Source organism: Penicillium daleae (genome assembly GCF_028827525.1).
Source record: "Penicillium daleae strain IBT 16125 chromosome Unknown utg000002l_segment0_segment0, whole genome shotgun sequence".
Classification (NCBI taxonomy): domain Eukaryota; kingdom Fungi; phylum Ascomycota; class Eurotiomycetes; order Eurotiales; family Aspergillaceae; genus Penicillium; species Penicillium daleae.
The window spans coordinates 673,174-685,443 of NW_026623150.1; the positions used below are offsets into that span (position 1 = coordinate 673,174).

General features: G+C 49.2%; 5 protein-coding genes across 5 annotated transcripts; 3 read left to right on the top strand and 2 right to left on the bottom strand.

The window, feature by feature from the left end:
* Positions 1-28: 28 nt before the first annotated feature.
* Positions 29-1,186, top strand: N7458_001269 (uncharacterized protein; the record flags this gene model as incomplete). The annotated part of the gene is made up of 1 exon (XM_056904652.1): positions 29-1,186. One exon carries the CDS (start codon positions 29-31, stop codon positions 1,184-1,186), a length of 1,158 nt encoding a protein of 385 aa, XP_056768759.1.
* A 1,028-nt stretch (positions 1,187-2,214) lies between these two features.
* N7458_001270 (2OG-Fe(II) oxygenase) lies at positions 2,215-5,532 on the top strand (the record flags this gene model as incomplete). Its single annotated transcript, XM_056904653.1, has 5 exons — positions 2,215-2,741; positions 2,804-3,548; positions 3,695-4,107; positions 4,154-4,381; positions 4,437-5,532. The coding sequence occupies 5 exons, from the start codon at positions 2,215-2,217 to the stop codon at positions 5,530-5,532; spliced, it is 3,009 nt and encodes a 1,002-aa protein (XP_056768760.1).
* Positions 5,533-6,167: 635 nt separating this feature from the next.
* N7458_001271 (alpha/beta hydrolase) lies at positions 6,168-7,052 on the top strand (the record flags this gene model as incomplete). The annotated part of the gene is made up of 1 exon (XM_056904654.1): positions 6,168-7,052. The coding sequence occupies one exon, from the start codon at positions 6,168-6,170 to the stop codon at positions 7,050-7,052; it is 885 nt and encodes a 294-aa protein (XP_056768761.1).
* A 95-nt stretch (positions 7,053-7,147) lies between these two features.
* N7458_001272 (sugar transporter family protein) lies at positions 7,148-8,876 on the bottom strand (the record flags this gene model as incomplete). The annotated part of the gene is made up of 4 exons (XM_056904655.1): positions 7,148-8,259; positions 8,317-8,509; positions 8,568-8,741; positions 8,796-8,876. 4 exons carry the CDS (start codon positions 8,874-8,876, stop codon positions 7,148-7,150), a joined length of 1,560 nt encoding a protein of 519 aa, XP_056768762.1.
* Positions 8,877-10,916: 2,040 nt separating this feature from the next.
* N7458_001273 (replication factor C subunit 2) lies at positions 10,917-12,265 on the bottom strand (the record flags this gene model as incomplete). The annotated part of the gene is made up of 4 exons (XM_056904656.1): positions 10,917-11,078; positions 11,135-11,947; positions 12,010-12,088; positions 12,141-12,265. 4 exons carry the CDS (start codon positions 12,263-12,265, stop codon positions 10,917-10,919), a joined length of 1,179 nt encoding a protein of 392 aa, XP_056768763.1.
* Positions 12,266-12,270: the final 5 nt, after the last annotated feature.

The following is a 12,270-nucleotide window of genomic DNA, read 5'->3' on the forward strand; positions in this document are numbered from 1 at the left end:
TGCTTAACTACGTACAACTTCCCGAACAATGGAGTGTACAAGACGACAAGTCTCGTATGCGACATGGCGACTTGGTGTATTCCGTCAATTACTCGGCCCCTCGCTCGCGCGGCCATCCCGCCGCTACCTCTCGAGCTCGCAAACTGCCTCCAATGAAGCTCCTTCAGATGCTGGAAGACCTCCCTCAGAGCGTCTACCACAATCACCCCTCGTCGAAGCTCATCAATCCAGCCCAATTAAACACCGAAAGCAAACTCCAAATCTCAAAGACAAATCCGAGCTCAATAAGAATCCATGGGCAGTAGCGCTCGCCTCGCCAGTCCGGATGTGTTCCGTGACAGGAGCCCGTATACCACGCGATCTACTCGGAGAATGGGGTCTTGTTCGCAAACCAAACACAGAGAATAGCTACTTGCTTCCCGTGGATCTGATCAAAGACTCCTTGCAAAAGCGACAAGAACAAGAGTCCGCAGAACCGGAGAAGACTCCATACCTAGATCCAGCGGCAATGGCTACCGACACGCCTCTGACGGCGAAGGCGATTCGCAAGGACAAGCCGGGGCAGGAACTCCTACTTCGAATGCTTAACTCGCTCCATCTCCTGAAGGGGCTTGCGAAGCCATTGTCCAAAAATGCCGGGAAGAGACCGGCTATTTCGAGACTCCTGCCATTCCGATGGAAGCATCCACTGGGGCCGATCACCTCCCGCGTGGAGAAGCAATTGCTTTGGAGACCTGATATGGTGGAATATGTGTTGCAGCAAAGACGCACTGACGTTGTTAAGAAGCTGGAAAAGGCTCGACGGAGGTACACGCGCCTGGATATTCCTGGTGGAGTTTGGAGTGTCCTTGATATTCAGGAATCCACTACTGCTGCGCTAGTGGATGCGTTGGAACGGCTCGGGCCTTTCGATCGAATGGCGTCCGGGGCGGTTTATCTGCTTGTGCCGTCTAGTAATGGTGAACCATGGCCAGAGACTGTTTTCAATTCATCGACACAGAGCGAAGTTCCAGTTTTTGATTTGACGACGCTTCTGGCTGTGTCAGACTTGACAAAACTACGTGAAACGGAGGCTCCGCATTTCCACAATGTGGCCCTGTTCTTCAGGCCGGATGATCGTGTGGGAGTGGAGACCATGCTAGCTCTTTGGAAGCTTCAGCGGTTCATGGCAGAAATACCTACTTGAAACTCGGAGAATTCAATTAGGTGTATGACTCCTACATTGAATTTTCAATATTTGTACAATAATCCACCATTCTCTAACCAGCGCCGCTCTTTGAAAGAATTCACTGTATTTGCCATGTCTTAGTGTCCTAATTTGCCCGAAGATACCTGAAACCACTTCATGTGAAATCTAGAGGGGCGTGGCACAGCTGTGCGAAGAGAGACTAAGGTGTTCTGTGTGAAATGAAATTTTCTGCCCTGGAAATGTGTAGTAGTCTTGCTAGGTAAGCAACCCAGGTTGACAGTTAACGGCCCATAAACACTGGTGAATCAAGAGATCACAGCTCACAGCCGAGCATTTATGAAACCGAGATGTTCTTAGGGGTCTCATCTTGTAGAACTCTGCCATATGTGGTAGTTGTCCTAGATTTAGCACCACCAATAGTGCAATTGCTGTATACGCTAAGATTCGAACCGCTCCACTGGTCGAAATTCGAATCGGTGGTCGAATCAATGGACCTGTATACGCAACATACTGGCAAAGGCAAACAAATGGCGGAACTAAACCTAGACCGGAAATTATTGATCTATGCGATAAGGTTATAGTGGGACCTATCACCTTTGAGTGGACTCAACACACGATTGCATGCGTTTCGTGTCGGGTTTGCGAGAATCGCCCAAGAACCTGACCTGGAACTTTCCCTGTGTTTGCATCAATAAACAGAGAAGAAAATTGTCAAACTATTCTTTCTATCTCCTTCTAGTCTACTGCAACATTGTCAAACAACTTTTCTCCCAATCGAAGGCCGAGAACCCGACCTGGAACATTCCCTGTGTTTGCATCAATCCTGTGTTTGCATCAACCCTGTGTTTGCATCAACAGACAGAGAAGATAATGACCAAACTCTTCTTTCTATCCTTCTTCTTCTAGTCTACTGCAACATTGCAAAACCCTTTTCTCTGAATTGAAGGACGCGATCCGCCAAAGTCCCCCCAGCGTCCTTGAAGCACAAGAACACCGGCATGGAGGAAATCTTAAATCCATCAAGAATGGCAACGTCCACAGTGAACCAAACAGGGGCCATGCGACAGCTTCAGCACGAAAGGGCTGTTGAGTTGGGCCAATATGGGGACGATCACTCTGAAGACGACAAGGGTGGGGACTACGATGGCTACCTGGACATAGGGACGGAGCTACTTGCAGCGCTCGATGCTATCGAGTCATCGGGGACTTTTGCTTCAAAGGGCGAACTCCCCTATGTTGACCCACAGATCAATGTGCACGATGTTGGCACAATTACTCTCCCCCTACAAGAGTCACAAGCGCGCCAGATGATCGATAAAGCGCATCACGCACCATATGGCAAGGGCAGCGAGACACTCGTCGACACTGCAGTGCGCAACACCTGGGAGCTCAATCCCGACCAGTTTGAGTTTGGCAACCCGGAATGGGACAAGTACATTGAGGAAGCTTGTGCGTGTGCCGCTCGTGACTTGGGCGTTGATTCACCCGTCTCAGCGGAGCTTTACAAAATGTTGATCTACGAGAAGGGTGCAATGTTCAAGCCTCATACTGAGTTAGTCACTGTCGTAATGTTACAATCATTCCTGTTTACAGAGCTAATCTTTACCTCGATAGTACTGAGAAGGCCCCTGGTATGTTTGCGACTCTTGTGATCGGCTTGCCTTCGCTCTATGAAGGCGGCGAGGTAGCTGTCAAACATCAAGGAGACAGAATGATCTTGGAGACGTCGAAACATGGATTCTCATACGTCAGTTGGTATTCGGATGTTATCCATGAGGTTCTTCCTGTTAGGTCTGGATATCGATGGGTTCTCACGTACAACCTTTGCATTGACCCCTCGCGGCAACGCCCGACAGCTTGCCTTCAAACAGACGAGGCACGATACCTTCATGAAGTTTTAGAGGATTGGATTGCTCAGGAGGATCGGGATTGGAGTCACGCCTACTACAGGCTTGACCACGAGTACACTCAAGCCAACATCTCCCTCAATGCCCTTAAAGGTCGGGATCTGGCCTCTGTCCATCTTCTCCAGGAGATTTCAAAGACCCTCGACGTGGAGATCTTCCTGGCCTTGATAACAAAGTCAGAAATGGGATCATGTGAATATCAGGGCTCCCACGGCAGACGGTCTTACTACGATGATGATTACGGTCAGGATGAGGATTACTACGGCAGATCTGAGGCACTCCATGATCTGGAAGAAATCTTCGACACGTCATACGAGATAACCTCGCTGGTTGACCTGGATGGCTCTCAGGTAGTGAAGAAGATGCCATTTGAAATGGATAACGTTCTCCAAGAAAAGTGTTTTGACGAGGTTGACCCAGAGGAGGCCTACGAGGGCTATCAAGGCAACTCGGTGCGGTTCCTTCTACCTGGTCTAGCGGGAAGAACTAAGCTAATATTTATCTCGACTTTGCAGGGTCCAACAGCAACTCACTGGTATCGAGTGGCGGCAAGTCTTCCACCTATTGTCTCAAGGCCAGTAACTAACCGTTCATACAGGCCGTGGTCATGGTGCCTAGAGATTCGATTGCCGATTTCTTCCTGGACTCTTGGAAGAAAAGCAACCCCTACTCTCACAATATTGAGAAAAACATGACATCCGTCATTGGCTTCCTTGCCAAGTCTTTGTTGCACAATTCTGGGGACGAGCTTTTGAGGGAAACATTGAAGGAGCTCTGCCGAAAAGTTTGGACCGTGGATGAGAGCAACGAGGTTGGCAGGTATCGCTACAAGACGGTTCTTCCCGAGCCTGTAATCACCAAAGTCCTTCAAGTCGCTATTGTTTTGAAGGACCAAGAACTCATCAAAGATGTCGCCGATCACCATGAAGGCAATTTGTCTCTTGATTTCTTTAAATGGGCTCAAGAGCAGCTTGCCGCGGGAGCGGTCGCTTTTGATAGCATCAAGGACAGGTAAGACCTCTTTTCTTCGAAGTTGGTGATTAAACTAATGATGTAGTCTGTTACGTACCATTCTGGTCTTCCCGGAACTATGGAAACGACAGGTTGCAGTCAACCATTTAGTCCCTCACACTGAACCCATATCGGACGACGTCCGATCATGGGTCGAGATAGCGCATGACGGAATATTGGAAATGATCCCACGGCAGGAACTGGGTCCTCAAGATGGACACGCCGTGGTGGACATGATACCAGGGTATCATGACTTCGACTACCTTTCGAGCCGGTATGATCTTCAATGTCGGGTTTGCTTCATTTCGGTACTTACTTCTCTATTCTAGTGTCGCTCCTCTGGTTGAGGGAAGACTTCCAGCAACGTCATTCATCCTTGCTTTCTTGTCCCGACTTGATCAATACACGACCCAGGGCGCCTTCCCCGCCGAGGACGGTACAAACTTGTATAGGCAGGTTGCAAAATCTCTGGCCAATAAAATCGACATTTACACGCTCGTTAGTGAAGGTGGCGATGAAGAGTCTGCTGCTAAGCTAGGGATCCTTGCATTCTTGAATCCTCGGAAACCTCAATCTACACCACACTCGAAATCCTTGGTGGTTACTCACGAAACACTGGCGGACTTTATCTCGACCCTCATTCGCATCAACTCTGACAGCGATTCTATGATGGGTTTCCTTTCCCGAAGGATCTGTTTCCGTGCTCCTGCAATCAAGTCAGCCACCTTACATTCGCTCTGGCTCCCATTCCTGCACGCTTTGAATAAAATCTGCGAAACGAACTCGATACCGTCAACTACGCCAGATTACCGTCAGATCTTTGCTGCCATCCTGAAAGCCTACATCACCAACTACGTCGGCGAAAAGCCCATCGAGGATACCAGTTCCGTTCGCCCCACCGTAACATCTTGCTGCGGAGACTGCACTCGGCTCAACGCGTTCCTGACAAACCCCGACGCGACAGTTGGCAGGTTTCCTGTGAACAAGCAACGCAGGCAGCATTTGCATCAAAAACTCGACCAGGCTGGAATCGACTGTACACATGAAACCGAGCGATGGGGATCGCCACAAACATTGGTAGTGACCAAGTCTTTCCGTCATCACGAGGTCGCTTTGGCAGCATGGAAGAAAAGAAAGGGGGAAGCAGCACACAAGCTCCTGGACTTCAACAAGAGCGATTTGACCGTCTGGTTGGGAGATGACTACCAACACCTCATGGGGATGGTCGATCTTGGCCACCCTTCCGGTCAGCGTTCAGCAAGGGCGGCTCCAACATCCCAGCGTCTCGCGCCGATCTCATCTAATCAACAGACGCGGCCAACGCGGCCGTCCACAAAGGGCTATGGTCGGTTGTTTCCTCAGATTGCTGGCACAAAGAGAAAGGCGGCCGACGCAGACGTGGTTGATTTGACGGGAGACGATTGAGGGGCCCTTACGGTTCAAAATTGATGTAGAGTCCTGAAAAATTATTGTTATCACGATATGATGCACTGTAGTTTCTTTTTCTAACGATATGGAAATATGGGTGTCTATTTTTCCTCTCGATGAGGGTGACTAGATAGATAGGTCTCCCTAAACAAGCCGGGCAGGCATTCTTAACGGGCTTTGTCTCATGCTATAAAGACTGATCTTAGGATTATCTGAGCCTTATAAAAATTTCTCTTGAATTGAAGGCTTACTTGTAGGCAATTTCTGTGAACGAGAGATAACGAGTAACTACAGTGTACAGTAGCCACCAGGAAAGGGGAATCAAAATGATGATTGGCTGACTGATGCAAAGATTACTGTGCCTTAACCAATCAAGTCGGTTGGCACTATGTGGAATCACAATTCCACATCCTGGCCTCACGTGATGATTCCACATCATGATTCCATATACATTAGTTCTACCAATTTTCATGAAACACGGTGGAAATGATGACTATAAAAGATGGTAATCTCTCTGGTAACTCCTTCTGAAGAAGATATCAAGCCTCTACACAGTTTACCTACCGCGGGTCCCAACATCTTCGACTAGCGACTTTCTTCACTCTATACGAACGGCTTGATTTTCTATAACCATGGAGACTTGTTCCTTTCAAACCTCTCCCAACTCGGTGATCCATGCCCAGATCACCCGCCCAGCAAAGCCAAGTTCCAGACCCCTCGTATTGTTCCTGCATTACTGGGGTGGTACCTCGCAAACATGGCACAACCTTACGGACCTTGATTCGTCGACTTCGCTGAGTACGATTCACCCTACGGTCGCGGTTGATCTACGAGGCTGGGGCCAATCAACCGGACCAAACAGTGACGATTGCAATGAATATTCCATCACAGTAATGGCTAGTGATGTCGCTACTTTTCTGGCAAGTCTTAGCGAAGACAAGGCTAGACAGGACCTCCTACAACATGGCTTTCTTCTCGTGGGTCATTCGATGGGCGCAAAGATTGCACTCGCCACGATTGGACTGTTGAACAAAAATCTTCAACCTCTTCTTAAAGGACTCGCTCTCGTCGCACCTGCGCCTCTAGCTGCGCTGAATCTACCTCCCGAGATGAAAGCTCAACAGCTGCTTGCTTACGAGTCCGAGGATAGTGTCCGTTGGACCGTGAACAATGTACTGGCAAATCCTAAGAAGATCACCGAGCCTGATATTAATATGGTGATTCGCGACAGCTTAAGTGGCAATTCGTTCGCCAAGGCCGCTTGGCCTTCATACGGTATGCAGGAGGACATCTCGCAGGGTGTACGGGAAGCTCTAGCTTCTCGGTCAGGTCTGCGAGCTAGTGTTCTATTGGGAGAGCTTGATATTGTCGAGGCCTTGGAGAGAGTCGATGCGGGGGTTATTCAGTTCTTACGTCAAAACGGGGTTGAAGTTTCGTTGACCGTTGTGGAGGGGATCAAGCACTTGATACCTCTGGAAGATCCCGAGTCGATCTACAAGGAGATTTGTCAGTGGTGAATTGATGTGTGCTCTGGATTATTCATGATATTCAACTTGTTGATTTCTCTTCAATACATATCCACACGTAGAGCGAGGAATTTGTCTCCTAGCACTTATTCAACATGTGCTGTCTCAGCCTTCTCACTGTCCTGTGGCCCAGTACCCCGATCCACCACAGCCTCATCAACTCCCTTACCCAGGTACCGCTGCTGTCCAATCTCAGCCAGGCTGACACCCTCAGCTCTGAGTCGCTCCAGACGCATAGAGTCCTCTGCTTCCTCGTCCCTTTCTTCCTGAGACATTTCAGGTCCCCAGAACAGGAAGAAAAACATAAAGGCCCAGACAGCACCCATGAAAATAGCAATGACTTTTCCGTAATCAAACCTCTTCTTTCCATGCGCTCCTGGCGGTAAGGGGAATCGCTCTCCGATGATAGACTGAATTGTAGCCGATGCAGAAGACCCAAGGTTGCCCAGTTGATAAGTCAATCCCACCATAACTGTCCGAAGTGCGATGGGCGATAACTCAAGCAAGTGGATGGGCATTGGACCCCAAACTCCACCGACACAGAACTGTTCAAAGAACACGCTGGCGACTAGCGACATCGATCGAACCATTGTATAGGCTGGGATGAGAGCACCACCAATGATACATACCACCAGCATAGTCAGACGACGCCCAAAGAAAGTACTGATGTAGCCAATTGTACAGCCACCAAGCAAAGCGCCAACCTGGCCGACAACAGTGATGGTCGTAGTGTTCGTAGCGTTCATCCCAACCTGATCTTTGAGGTAGGTCGGGTAAAAGTCTTGACTACCATGCGAACAGGAGTTATATCCTGTCATCAGCACAACCAAGTAAACGAATATAACCCAATTCTCCCGGAATGCACGTCCAGCGTCACGGACAAAGACTCGTAATCCCGCGGCTTTGGCGTGGTCGTTACCGATTGAATGGGCCCGCGCTTCTCGCTCAGCTTTCATCACCTGGAAGTGGTTTGTCTCGGGTAGACACAGTCGGAAGATAATGATCAGGACAGGAGGTCCGGCACCGAACCAGAACAGACTTCGCCAGCCGTGAGATGTAGTTGGTACAAGGGCGCGGTAGAAAGCTGCTGCAAGCAGGTAACCCATCGCATAACCCATCTCGAACAGTCCGGAGAGCAAACCACGGGCCTCGTATGGAAGGTCCTCAAGAGCAGTGGCCGCTGCTGGGCCAAAGAGACCTACATAGTGAGGGGTCAATATCGATCAACTACCCAGATCGATCGAAGCTTGCTTACCTCCCATTGCGATTCCGTATAATGACCGGGCTCCCAAGAACTGGGGTAGCGTAGTACAGAATCCAGAACCCAATTCGAGAATTATGAACAAGCTGAGGTTGATTATCATGGGCCATTTGCGTCCATATCGATCTGACAGAATACCGAAAATGATTGCGCCGACAGATCGAAGCATAAGGGTCACGGTCATACCCTATGAGAGAATGGTATCAGTCCAGTCCTCACCAGGATTTCTGACTATCTGTACCTACCCATGATACATCGGAGTATGAGACCCCAAAATCTGCCGAGATCTCGGTGATTGTCATCGACACGGTAAAAAAATCAAAGGCATCCCAAGTCCAGCCCATGAAGCCTGCAGCAAACATGAGCCATTGGTGAGTAGTCAATTCTCGAAGAATCTCATAAGGATTTCTCAATTTGTTCTGGCCAGCATTATCAGAGATATATCAGTTGACTTAACAACTCAAAAGACATACCCGAGGAGGTTTAAGACTCGACAATCGCGTGGCAAAGTAGCGAGAAATTTGACTGGGGGAGTAAAACCACCCTGCTTGCATATGGTTTCTCATGTTGAAACAGCTTCTGCAGTGGTCACTGCGCTCTGTCAATAATTATCAGAGCTAGGAATTCTGGCAGCTATATACCTTGCCAATGCGTAGACGCGATGTGCATTCTCAATGCCGAATTTCGGCGCAATGATCACTACGTTTCCATCAATTAAGTATACTTGATCGGATCCGAAACTCTGAAATGCAGTGTTAGCTTTTGTTCCCGAGATAAACTGGGTCCGAATATGCCTCCTTCCCCGCTCAAGAGGAACGTGCTGTCGAGGGTCCGGGGACTAAGCTCAGACTTTGGGGCCTTGGTATGTGCTTTCACAGACTCTGGCAACATCCGGAAAACTTCGAAGAAATATCGTTACTGGAGGGATGAAGGCTAAGGCAGGAAACAATATCCGTACATTACATTCTAGATACAAGTGGAACAAGAGTAAGAGTGAGAACGATCTTGCTAACGTCTCTGATGGTTGTTGTCGACCGAGAAGATACATCGTTGACCCTGTTTCCAGAGCTATTCAGATGGGGCAGGAGCTTAATTAAAGTTCAGGCCTACAAAAGGAGAGCTCTATTGTACTGTATATGTATCCCCGCATCATTCACGAAGCCAAGCCTTATGAGGGCTGGTAAGTCCCCTGGACGGCAGGTGGTTAGCGAGTTCTTGTTACTTTGTTGTCAAAGCGGGAATTTGCCTCGCAGACCCTTTCCATAGTGAGATAGACTTGGAGTATGATTGGGGTGTTCCAAGAGTGAGTATCTTTCCAGGAGATCCCCTGCATCCAGAGCTATTCCGAGCCCTAATGTAAGATTCTTATTTGCCGCAGTTGTCTGCCTGAAATACAATAAGCTAGCCATAGGTACTCGACTTCATCCACACTTCAGTTCCTAACTGTCCTAATTACTAAAGCTCACATATTCACATACTATCATCTCCAGCAATTTCAAATTACCATAGCTACGAGCATGGCTTAAATTGGGTTCCAGGTTCGGCTATGAACCGTGTTGTTACCTCGTAGTCAAATCAAGTCAAGAATCCGGGGTCAACATCTAAATGCGGGGGTGGCGTCGACCCGTTTGGTCCTTAACCCAATCGCTTTTCGTTCAGTATCTCTAGCGCGATGTCATCGGGTCCAACCAAGGAACTTTTTGACGAGGTATATCACAGAAACTCCGCGGAAGAAAAGTGACTTATGACAAGATTCTCGTGTGGAGCGAGAATCAAGTAGACAATGGACCGACGAGGTTGCCGCCGAGTCTATCTCACCAAGTTCGGCCATCCAGTGGTTTTAGCTACACGGAGTCGCAGTACCTCTCAATATTCTGGGGCAGCCTTTCCACCTATCACGGTGTTAGCCATATCTACTGTAGCTAGCTGCAAAGCTTTATTCGAGTTAGCATTACGCCGCTAGAGTCATAGCCCGAAGCTCGGCTAGGCAAACAACCTTAAATGTTTCTTGTTCCTTGCTCCAATCCGAGGCGTTTAAGGTAGCTTCTGAGAGAGGCATTGGGCATGAACTTAGTCTCCATGATTCGGCTGACCCGTCCTCACTGTCTGTTCCTTTTCACTGATTTCCGCTTCGTTATGGAACCCTCGCCCGAAAGTAGACTTTGAGGAGATAAGTGTGATAGAAAACCCGAGTGCATATCCAGTGACCAGCCTGTAGAGTCGTGGAGCGAGCTAGGAATATTTAGGAGGTAGTTCTCATATTCTGGTTATATACAGGTAATCTAAATCTGGACATACGATTTATCCTGCGTGATCTAGTACTATTCCGACAAGAAGGTTAAGAGAGTTACTGGTAGATAGAGAACGTATCAGGGTATCATAATCATCCTCATTCTCTCAAAGACAACTCAAGTCAATACATAACGCCTCGAGTATCAGATCCAGCCAAACGCCATTTATGCATTTAGTCAACCTCGTAGTTCATCAATGTCACCTCTGAATCATTATCAGAGCAGACCAAAATAAGCCGCAAGGGACCATATGCTTCAACCGAAGAATTGTTTTTTTATATATATCTTGTTCAAGGCCGATGATCAGCCCCGCAAGATATTAGCAATGCGCAGAGCCAGATCCAGCACAGACAAATGCTCATCTGCACCATCGACCAGTCGCCTATCCAACTCGGAGAAGACCATAACGATCTTGTTCTTCTGGATATCGGGGATCGCCTCGTTAAACACGACCCGTCGGTACAACTGTTCACTTTAGTTAGCGCAAGAGTCGCCAACATCAATCGGTGAGAAGCACAAACCTGGCTAACAAGTTGCGTGGCACTCCACCCATCCGCAACAAGATCCGTCACGACCTTCGAAACAGCCTCATACGCCGAGCCCGAAGCCTTCGGCTGCATAGCCTGCACCAAATTATCCAGAATACTCTCCGGAATAACACCCGCAATCTCCTCAATGGTCCAAACAGTAATAGTTCCGGGTCCCGAGCTCTCCGCATCCACCATCTCCGCATCGTCATCAGCATCCTTCCCACCCACACGCGTAGCACCCACCAACCGCGCCGCACTCTGCAGATACGTAATAGCACGACGCAAGTCACCCTCACCACACCGAATAAGTGTCTCTATAACACCATCGTCAAGCGTCAAATTCTCCGCCCGCGCAATCTCCGCAACCCGATCACCCGCCGCAGCATTATCCAAGCTCTTAAAGCGGAATTTACTGCATCGACTCGCCAGCGGCTCGATAATGCGCGTGACATAGTTACACACCAGACAGAAACGCGTGATGCGGGAGTATTGCTCCATCGTGCGGCGCAGCGCGGCCTGCGCGTCCTGGGTCATACTGTCTGCCTCGTCGAGGATGATGATCTTGAAGGGTGGACAGGGGTATTGGGCGCGGTAGGCGGCGTCGAGGCCTGTTGGTTGGGAGAGTTGTGCGCGGGCGAAGTTTTTCACTTTTTCGCGGACGATGCCGATGCCTCGCTCGTCGGAGGCGTTTAGTTCGAGGATGCGGGAGCGGTAGAGGGCGGGGCCGAAGAGGGATTTGGCGAGGGCGAGGATGGTGGAGGTTTTGCCTGTTCCTGGGGGTCCGTAGAAGAGCATGTGAGGGAGCTGTTGGGTGAAGCGTTAGAATTGACCTGCGGGTAGGACGGTACTGGTGCGTGGGAGCGTACGTTGGAAGCATGCAATGTGCGTTGGAGCACTTTGGTGGTGTGGTCTTGTGCAGCGACATCGTCGAGCGTCTTGGGACGACTGATTCAGGTCAGATATGATTCTTGTCAGTTATGAGTTTGGATACACTTACTATTTTTCAACCCATGGCTGTAGACGGGTGGTATCTTCCTTGCTGTCGGTTGCTTTGGTCTTGGAGCTGCTAGAAGCAGCAGCCGCCGCGGCACGGGCCTTGTTGTTGAAGAAAGTGGATGCCATGGTAA